This window comes from Ornithodoros turicata, unplaced genomic scaffold (genome assembly GCF_037126465.1).
Source record: "Ornithodoros turicata isolate Travis unplaced genomic scaffold, ASM3712646v1 Chromosome126, whole genome shotgun sequence".
Classification (NCBI taxonomy): domain Eukaryota; kingdom Metazoa; phylum Arthropoda; class Arachnida; order Ixodida; family Argasidae; genus Ornithodoros; species Ornithodoros turicata.
The window spans coordinates 345862-355113 of record NW_026999306.1 but is presented as its reverse complement, the minus strand read 5'-3'; the positions used below and the strand labels follow the sequence as shown (position 1 = coordinate 355113).

The 9252-nt window shown below is 45.5% G+C and overlaps 1 protein-coding gene across 2 annotated transcripts; it reads left to right on the top strand.

Moving 5' to 3' along the window:
• The first annotated feature begins 2013 nt into the window (after positions 1-2013).
• On the top strand, positions 2014-9050 carry LOC135372052 (uncharacterized). Of its 2 annotated transcripts, XM_064605773.1 has the most exons (16): positions 2014-3189; positions 5443-5629; positions 5688-5843; positions 6179-6280; positions 6333-6413; positions 6484-6507; positions 6572-6622; positions 6789-6839; positions 6908-6964; positions 7058-7111; positions 7375-7416; positions 7595-7648; positions 7730-7929; positions 8009-8168; positions 8231-8387; positions 8788-9050. In XM_064605773.1, exons 1-15 carry the CDS (start codon positions 3175-3177, stop codon positions 8341-8343), a joined length of 1347 nt encoding a protein of 448 aa, XP_064461843.1. In that variant the 5' UTR covers positions 2014-3174; the 3' UTR covers positions 8344-8387; positions 8788-9050. The 2 variants fall into 2 exon arrangements, with proteins under 2 accessions (XP_064461843.1, XP_064461844.1); XM_064605774.1 differs by lacking the exons at positions 6908-6964; positions 7058-7111.
• Positions 9051-9252: the final 202 nt, after the last annotated feature.

The following is a 9252-nucleotide window of genomic DNA, read 5'->3' as shown; positions in this document are numbered from 1 at the left end:
AGAAAATTATTGAACAGCATAATATGACATACTCTGAATTTGATTGAGAAAGCCAAGCTTGAACACAGCTACAGGCATGACAAGAGCACACCCTATCATACATAACTGATAGGTACAGGTATTAGCTAAAAGGAGCTTATTAGGACTCTTCAGAATTGCTACCAGGCAACTGCTCCGATGAAGAAATATGGCAGCGCTGTGCAGTCCGTTTCCAGTTTGTACCAACTGGTGACCAACCAGTACGAAACTGGTGGCAACTGGAAAGTGAACTGGGGCCAGTTTGAGCTGTACCAGTTTACATGTTTGAGGGAAGTTTCAGTTTTGATACTGGGACAGGTCTGCAATAACATCTATGAAGATTGCAATACAAAGCAATAATAATGATCAGAAAGCAACTTTATAGTAGAAAAGTCATATTTCACTTTTTTGAAGGTTACTGTTAACAAAAGCTAATTTGAAACTGTTATATTTGTATTTTGCATGTTCTTGCTCCCACGATGAATGATGCATAACAGCTGCTTGCTTACTGGTGCAGCGTTCGTCATTGCTTCATGTGTTTTGACTTTGTGCATTTGTCTCAGCATGCCTGAAATTAGATTTTTGCTCCTAATGTTCCCAGCATGATCTGCGGCATAGATGTTGTTTGTATAATCTGAAGGATGTGTCTATTGAACAAAACACCCTGTTGAACACAAGATTCAAGAAGTCGACACACATGAGTGGCTGCAATATCTAGAGGCTGCTAGCAGGTATCTGTGAGATGTACACTTTCACGCAAACCCATATCTACGAACGATCGGAGGGCAATAAAACAGTACTGCGTGTCGACGGAGAAGGGGACCAATCCAGAATCAGAGAGCAATAACATGGACGGTCCACACGTGGGCAGAGCAGGTCACCCTGAAGAACTGGTGCATGGCATTCCTCGAGACCTGTCGCAGAAACGTGGAGTGGACCACACGACTCGCTAGGAACAACCTTCCATTGCATTATGCAAGAGCTGTTTAAGTTCGGGACGCCACGTGTTCCACCGCCAAGTAGAGCCTCAAATCACTAAATGCAGCCGTAAGGAGCAGCACCCAACAATGCCAGTGATCACCATCGGTTCAGGGCGCCGAAGGACCCTCTGCTAGAACCCTGTTACGGGGTTACCAAGCAAGCAATGGCCGATGGCCGACGGTTGGCAAAAGGTCGGATGACAGTTGGCCAACGACTCTTTCGGCCATCAAACGTTGGCGCAACGTTGCATAGTGATAGGCAGAGCGAGGATTGGAAAGCCGTCGGCCAGGGTGCATATCCGTATCAAGAAACGAGCTCGTTGGCCAAGCAGTTGCCAAAGCTTAGACCAATCTCGCCTGGGGGTGTAACGTGGAATGGTGTAGCGCTGCATAAGCTCGACTTTCGATGGACCAAGGGAATTTTTTAAACCTAAAGCAGTAAGAAACAGATGCATTAACTTCATGGCGAGTTAATACGACAAGCAATTCATCATTTCAGTGTGGTTTCTCTACGCGCCAAATTAAACTTCGACACCTCACCCTTTATTTTGACACACACGCGAACAGGACTCTCGAATTTGCGGAAGCTCGCCAGACAAGCTATGTATAGTATCTGTTTTTCCTCGGGAAACACATGCCGTTGTGAGTTCGGTCGTACTGTGGTCTCGGGCATCTTACGAGCTTTTTTATCAACTTTTAAAAAGCTCTCAATTTTTTGCATTTTGAAACGTCGTGCTCACTGTCCGTTGTGGGAAATACGAGCAACACAAACAAATAATGATATGTCGATACCTTACGCCGCGAGACAATTGAGTATGCAAATGAGCAACGCCGCAGGAATGCTTTGGTGTGTATCTTGGCACAAGCTTGTCACAACGTAGGCTTGGCAAGTCATTGGCCAGGGAACAGATCCGTATCAAGAAACAAGCTTGTTGGTCGATGATGTACCAAGCAAGGCCAGGTAGGCCAGTCTAACTATTGCCAAGCTTGGCCCAACCTTTGTTTGTTGCTTGGGTTATTTATGGTTCAAATGAAGCTGTCCAGGCGTGGCTGAGTATATTGTGAGCTCTGAAAAACGAGCTTTATTACGATGATGTTCGTCCCCAGCAAACCACGAATGTCCAGGGGACATCCGTACTAAGTCCCGAACGTCGCAAATATCCGAATATCCCGGTGACGTCCTACGGATATCACAAAGCGACATTCGCGTAGGGGAATGTCCAGTCTATGTCCGAAGCTGGACGTGCCGTGGATATTCGTTTGATACTTTCCTAGCACCGCATATATTTCTCTAATGTGGAAAAGTTGGTGTGCTTTTGTTCCCTTTTTTGGCAGAGCAATATAAGAAGTCATAACTGTGCGGGGGAGATATATTTATTCGAACAAAGAAAAAGGATGGAAGGGGTCTTAAATATATTTTCGTTCGTGCTTATATCCGTGCACGTTTCAAATGCGCGAGCACGAACTTCGTTATCAATTCAAAGCCACACCTCTCAAGAACGTTTGCCTAATTCTGTCGTTGTTTTATTATTCCAACACAAAAATCCAGGCATGAGACGGTCAACCATATCTCGCACTGGTTCAATAACCTAGTGCACTCTCGCGCACACGTTAAACCTAGGGTTCTTCACGCTCACACAAAACTTCAACGCGCGGTTTGATCTTTGTAGCGGTACAGCACGCATCACGTTCGTGTGGTATTGCATAAATGTCCTGAGCAGGACTGGATGGGTAAGAAATCCTGTTCATGTTGAAGTTTGGGTAACACGCCGCGAACAACAACTGTAGTACTGGCAACTGGCCGCGGGCAGCCATCATAGGTGACGCCAATGATGATCACCACGGACAGTTTGTTTTAATGCAGCTCGAAAACAGCACTCGTTTTTTAGTACACTCGTACTAATACATTTGCGTTCGTGGTTTGATAGCGGCGAAGAATTTTAATGTTGTTCACACTCATCGCCGTGGCGGCGTCGCGATCGCTGCTTTCCGCTGCAGGAATCCCCAATCGTATCCAAAGCAAGTCTGTATTCCTGCAACTTGCGATACCGAGCTGCCGGCGTCTCGGTTTGAAACGTAAAACGTAAGTACCACTAAAAAGGTGACTGATTTTCTGTGTGTCAGTATGAAGACTCATCGTAGTTTCTTTTGCAGCACCGGTAAAACACGGTGAATCATGAAGCCGGCAAACGTAAATATTCATCATATCTTGTGTCGCGTTTCAAAATGAGCAGCGTCTAAGTGTTACGCGCATGCTGTGACTTTGATGTTGAGGTTTCGCCCTTCCTATATTCACCATGCCGAAGCATAAGGAAAAGTATATGCAGAAAAAAGCTAAAAACTATGCGCGTTTCACAATTGCGACCTTCAGCGAAGCAGCTCAAAAGACAGAAACGCCAACGTCTTCTGCAGTCAGCTCATGCGTTTCATCTGACGAAGTTGAACATATTAGTGGTCGCGATTGCACAACACAAAATTCTCCAAACACAATCTCAGACCATGATGAACCAGACATATCAGTCGCGGTGTCTGACCCTTCAGGTGACATGGGTGCCGAAATGGGTGACGACTGTGGTGACAGCACATCAAACGAGTGTAGCGACGCAAGTGACAGCAACGACCTAAACACGACCGATTTACGCGCGGGCTTACAAACCTGGGCAATTCATCATAACATCACGCACACTGCTTTAACTGACCTGCTAAAGACGCTCAGAAAGCACGTGTGCTATCAGGATCTACCAAAGGATGCTCGTACACTTTTGGAGACGCCACGACAAAGCTCTGCACATATTTCCACAATGCCACCTGGACAGTACTGTCATTTTGGTTTGTCTACCTTCTTGAAGGAAATTATCGAATGTGCCGATGAAATCCCTTCACGAGTTTCACTATCCTTCAACATTGACGGACTTCCACTATCAAAAAGTTCAAGACAAGAGCTTTGGCCTATACAGTGCCGTGTTCATGAGTTCGAGAGCACACCTCCTTTCATTGTGGGAGCATACGCTGGCCCTGCAAAACCACGCTCGTCAAACAATTTCGTCAGAAAGTTTGTAGATGATGTGGCTGTTATTCTCGAGGAAGGAATCACAGCTCGTGACTCAAATGTAAGCGTGTCCTTTCGGTCAATGGTGTGTGATGCACCAGCCCGTTCCTTTGTGTATTGCACGAAAGGGCACACAGGCTTTTCAGGGTGTCCAAAATGTGTAGATGAGGGCAACTACAGTGAAAACAGACTGCACTACTCCACAACCACTTATACCAAAAGAACAGACAAGTCCTTCCGTGATCAGGAGGATACGGACCACCATCGAGATACCTCAGTATTAACAGAATTGCCCATTGACATAGTGCAGACAGCACCACTGGATTATATGCATCTTGTCTGCCTAGGCGTTGTCAAGAAGCTAATTGTCTTGTGGTGCTCTGGTCCATTGTCTGTAAGGCTAAGCCCTGCACAGAGGAATACGTTTACTGAGAAAAGCTTGTCACTTCAGCAGCATATTCCAAAGGAGTTTTCACGCAAGCCAAGGGGCATCGAGGAGGTCGACAGGTGGAAGGCCACCGAATTTCGACTCTTTTTATTCTATACTGGGCCTGTCATATTGGACAGTGTGCTGCCGAAGCCCCTTTACAAGAATTTCCTCACCCTACATTGTGCTCTCACAATCTTAGCCCGGTGCGACCTGTGTCACGTCCAGAATGACTACGCCACATCGTTGCTGTCTCATTTTGTGGATATGTTTGCAGAGCTGTACGGAGAGCATTTCGTGTCCTACAACGTACATGGCCTGCTACATCTTGCTGATGACGTCAAAGTGCATGGTCCTGTTGACACGTTTAGTGCATTTCCATACGAAAATAACATGCAGATACTGAAGCGACAGCTTAGGAAACCGGGGACAACACTAGCCCAGCTGTATAATCGCCTTCATGAAAAACAACATGCTGCTGCAAATAAAGGAAAGGACAGGAGGATACTTGGCTTTGGGAATTCCCACAGTGATGGCCCTGTCACGCCGATGTGCTGTTCACCACAGTACCGCAGCTATTTAACAGGAGAATTCGTACTGACTACGAAGGGATCAGACAGGTACTGTCTGGTTAACGGGCACATGATAGCGATAGAAAACTTTGCAACGATGCGCTCGTCCAGGCAGCCCTGCATTGTTGGGCGTGAGCTAATATCTACTGCTGATCTCTACCAAAAACCGTTCCGCTCCTCGCTGGCAGGCATACATGTTGTTTCAGAAGACAGGAAGTGAAACATGTGGCCAATGGAAAATGTGATAAAGCTTGTTGCTTTGCCATACAAAGAACAGTTCGTCGTCATGCCTCTGATACACTTGCTTTAGTGAATGCACTGTGTGCTGCTGTTCTAGTTGCGTTCCAGATTTCTGTTTTATTTTTCACTAATGCTGTTTTACGTTTTCATACATAGACTTTGTACGCGATCGTACACTTTCTGGACCGTGGAGAGGTGGACATTGTGCCTTGTGCGTGGCTCTGTGGCGACATGTGTACATGGCCGTCACTCCCAACGCGAACCGTCGAGAAAATGATCAAAAAGGGAGTGCCACCTGGGGACAACTGTACCGAGATACCTGTTAGTGTGAAGGGCGTGTTTGGTAAGCCAGGTGCATTGTGCTGCTTCTCTTTTAGTGCTCTTTATTTTTACTATTCCAGTGGGCTGGAATGCAGCCAGGAAGATGCTGCCCCGCGCAGTGGACAACTCTGACTTAAATGATGCAGATGAGTTGCCTGCGAAACGTGTGAGGCGTCCCAAAGTTATTGACAGTGACGATGATTTCCCCCCTGTGCCTTGCACCTTTCAATCACAAAGTACGTATAGGATTTGCTTTCCAAAATTGTGTTTCTACTGAACAACAACAACTTAATTTTTAATGTTTATTTGTTACGCCGTTTAGCAACAGACATGATTCCCTGTTTACGTTTCCCTATCGGAAGTATAGTGAATGAACGCTAGCTAGCTGATGCACATTCACTGCGGAGAAAATAACAAAGCTTGATGGCACACAGAACAGGCTGCACAACATGTGAGCCTGAGGTGTGCATCGTTCCTCTCCTGTGTCCTTCAAGCTTGATGGTCATTTTCTGTGTGGTGATGTCCAACCTAGCTTAGTAATACCTTGGTGACAACCCATTGCTTATGTTAGGCAGGACAGGTCGAGGGACAACTGCCGGTGTCTCCGGAGACACAGACAGACAGCAGCTTGAAGGGGGTGAACCTTTGACTACGCATGCTACCAGCAACTGCGGTATGCAACATACTGAAGGGCTTTCACACATTGTAATGCACTCTTCCAATAGGCGACGAGAGTAGCAACATCCCACCGCCTGTGTCACTCAACCATCGTACTAGGGATATCCGGATTGTAGATGTGGCTTCAGGCACGTTTCCCATTTCTGTTCATGTGGTCTGGATTTATTTTGTGTGCTACAATTAATTCGCATTTTACAGAACCTTCCCCCCCTCCCTCCAGCAGTAAGTTTGCAAGGTTATGAGGTAATGATTCAACTGCAATATACATTGTATTGTTTCTGTAAAGGTTGGTCACAGTATTCTGCCACTGCTGTCAACTCCGCACCTGTTTCTGCAAGTAAGATGAACGCTATGCAACACCATGCAGCTATTGACAAGTTACAGTAATGTTCAGAAACAAAAAACCTACACTACCTACCATACTAATACCTTTACACTAGTGCTACATTTGCAGTACATGGGGCCTTGTCTTAGTATAATGGTCATCCTTGTTTTATCCGAAGGTCAATCCAGGTCGTCCTCATGCTGCAGCGACACAGTGCCTTTGCCTGGAGGTATATCACTTTGCTTATAGTACATACTGTTTTATATCGTCATATTGTGACCCATTTCATTTCTCCAGAGCACCAACAGTGTCGCCCCTTCAGTACACGTGATTCACTACGCGAAGATAGGCAATGTATGTGAGAGAGTAGGAGAGTAGTGTACAAACTGCACAGTAGGATTTATGAAAGGGCACTTTGCATTGACTAGTACGGACGGTTTATTGTAGGTAGCCCCCTGGCTCCATCACGCAGCTTGGTGCGTGCGGCTGAACTCAACAAAGGTAGCTAGAGCAACTGAGTAGCATGATAAGCAATGTTTAAAAAAAAAACTGGATTTCATGAAAACAAATAAACAAACAAGCAACATACTGCAAATTGCTACTAGAGTTCTATACACCATTTCCTTGCCATAATAGAGCTTTTGACACTGACCCTGTGCATGAATTTTCTCGTCTTGGGAATGTGTATGTGTTATGGGACCTGGGCAGCTATGAGTAGCTACAAAAATTATGCAATTGCTAAGATACCGAATTCCGTTTGACAGATGGTCCAGCACCACTTGCTTCCGAGAGAGGCTTCGAAGCAGGTACATGTGAATTTTCATTGTGCAACAATAAACATAGCTATGGACTGGCTCCTCATGCGAGAATATTTGAGCATCTCTTGTCATGCATCTTGCAGTCTGTTATGTCTCACCCAATGGAAGTTACTCTAGCTTTTGCTCTGCGTTCGGTACTATTCCTGATATACATGAAATTTCACAGGTGCATCACTGAGGCGCGCTCATGCAGCTCCTGGTCACGCTATGCCAGAACACGGTATGTGGTTAATGTGCAAGATCACGAAAATTACGGCGCTGAAGTTTTTCTTGTGCATTTCACATAATCTTTTGTTTTCAGAATTTCAACTCCAGGTCTTACGAAGCCTAAATGTTATACGTCTGGCCGTACAACAACAAAGTGATTTGCTATCACAACTGACGCCGCCTTCAAGGGACCCTGTCGGTGATGTTCAGCAGCTTGTCGCACAACCATTCAGTCGTATTGAAGACTTCGAGCAGTTTGAGAGCACATTAACCCCCGCCCTGGAGAAACAATTTGTAAATTTTGGTCACCATTTCAATTATGCCTGCACTCGACACTTCACAATGGCAAATACAACGCTCTTGAATAATCCAGGTGCAAGAGCTGACACTCCTAGGTGGAGCTACACCTAAGGCCGCCGTTAAGCGGATCCTGGAATACGTTATGACCGACCAGGTCGCGGAAAAATACAGCTGGGAAGGACGTAAGGGGAAGAATGTGTTCCGCGACCTTCGTCTACCTAACATTATGATGCGTAAGTGTGTCATGTTACATGCAAGAGTGTGCTGATAGCTAAAAATGTGCTAACGTTTTCAGGTGCTGTTCACGCGCAAAAACAGCTGTCAAAGTGCACGAACTACGACCTAGAAAAGGCTACAAAGGACTGGCTTCGTCACTCAGCCGACAGACTCAAGCGGGTTGCGGATTGAACCTTCACCATGCCACACACAGCACGCGACACAGTGCTTTAACCGTAAGCTTTTACTGCATTTTCTGCTTCCTCGTTTCATTCATGCCAGTTAACACTGTGCTACAGTTATGCTTATCTTATCTCATGCTCAGTACGTCCCTCCGCTCTCATCTGAAACGGTACTTAGCAATCACGTAGCAAGTCATGGTACAGCTGCGTGCACTGGTACGTGCTGAGTGAAGTTAAATTTAAGTTAGAAAGTGTTAAGTTAGAGAGTTTTACTGAAAGAACGTTGTTCGTGAAATTGATCCCCAGTAACACCAATACATAATATTGTGTACATTGAGCAGATGATTTTGGTGCAATAGCAAAGCGATATAATTACAGAGGCACGTACACAGTGGCATGCCTGGAATTCTGCAGGTTTGCCACGTGGACACTAATGCAGACTTTTCTTTTTCAGTGTACTCATTCCTTCAAATGAAGCATCCGCCAGCCAGCAGGTTGCACATCATATTTCCATATGCATTATATATATATATTCTGATATTATGAGGTGTGTACACGAAATAAACAATGTCTGAGGCTTAAGATCCGTTGTGCCATTTATTGAAGTAAGAAAATTATGTAATTTTAAAGAAAAATGCATGATTTAGCAAAGTCCTATTTATGTCTCAAATCCTGTGATTGACGTTCCATGGATGTTCCTGGGACATCCGTTTTGGGGTAAAAGCATAGTCCCATGGATATCCCATGGTAATCCCCAGGCTTTCTGGGTAGATCCCATGGATATCCGAATATCCATTTTTCAATATTCCATGGACGTCCCTGGGACGTCTATGGTTTACTGGGTCTCACCACCACCACCACGTCACCCAAGGAGAGGAGTCAGTCTGGCGAAAGGGATTACATCTGCGAGGTATCGGCA

Coding starts and splice junctions, on each gene's coding strand:
- LOC135372052 (XM_064605773.1), top strand. Junction 5,630..5,687: donor TAGTGTGAAGGGCGTGTTTG/GTAAGCCAGGTG, acceptor TTACTATTCCAG/TGGGCTGGAATGCAGCCAGG. Junction 7,649..7,729: donor TCACGCTATGCCAGAACACG/GTATGTGGTTAA, acceptor TTTTGTTTTCAG/AATTTCAACTCCAGGTCTTA.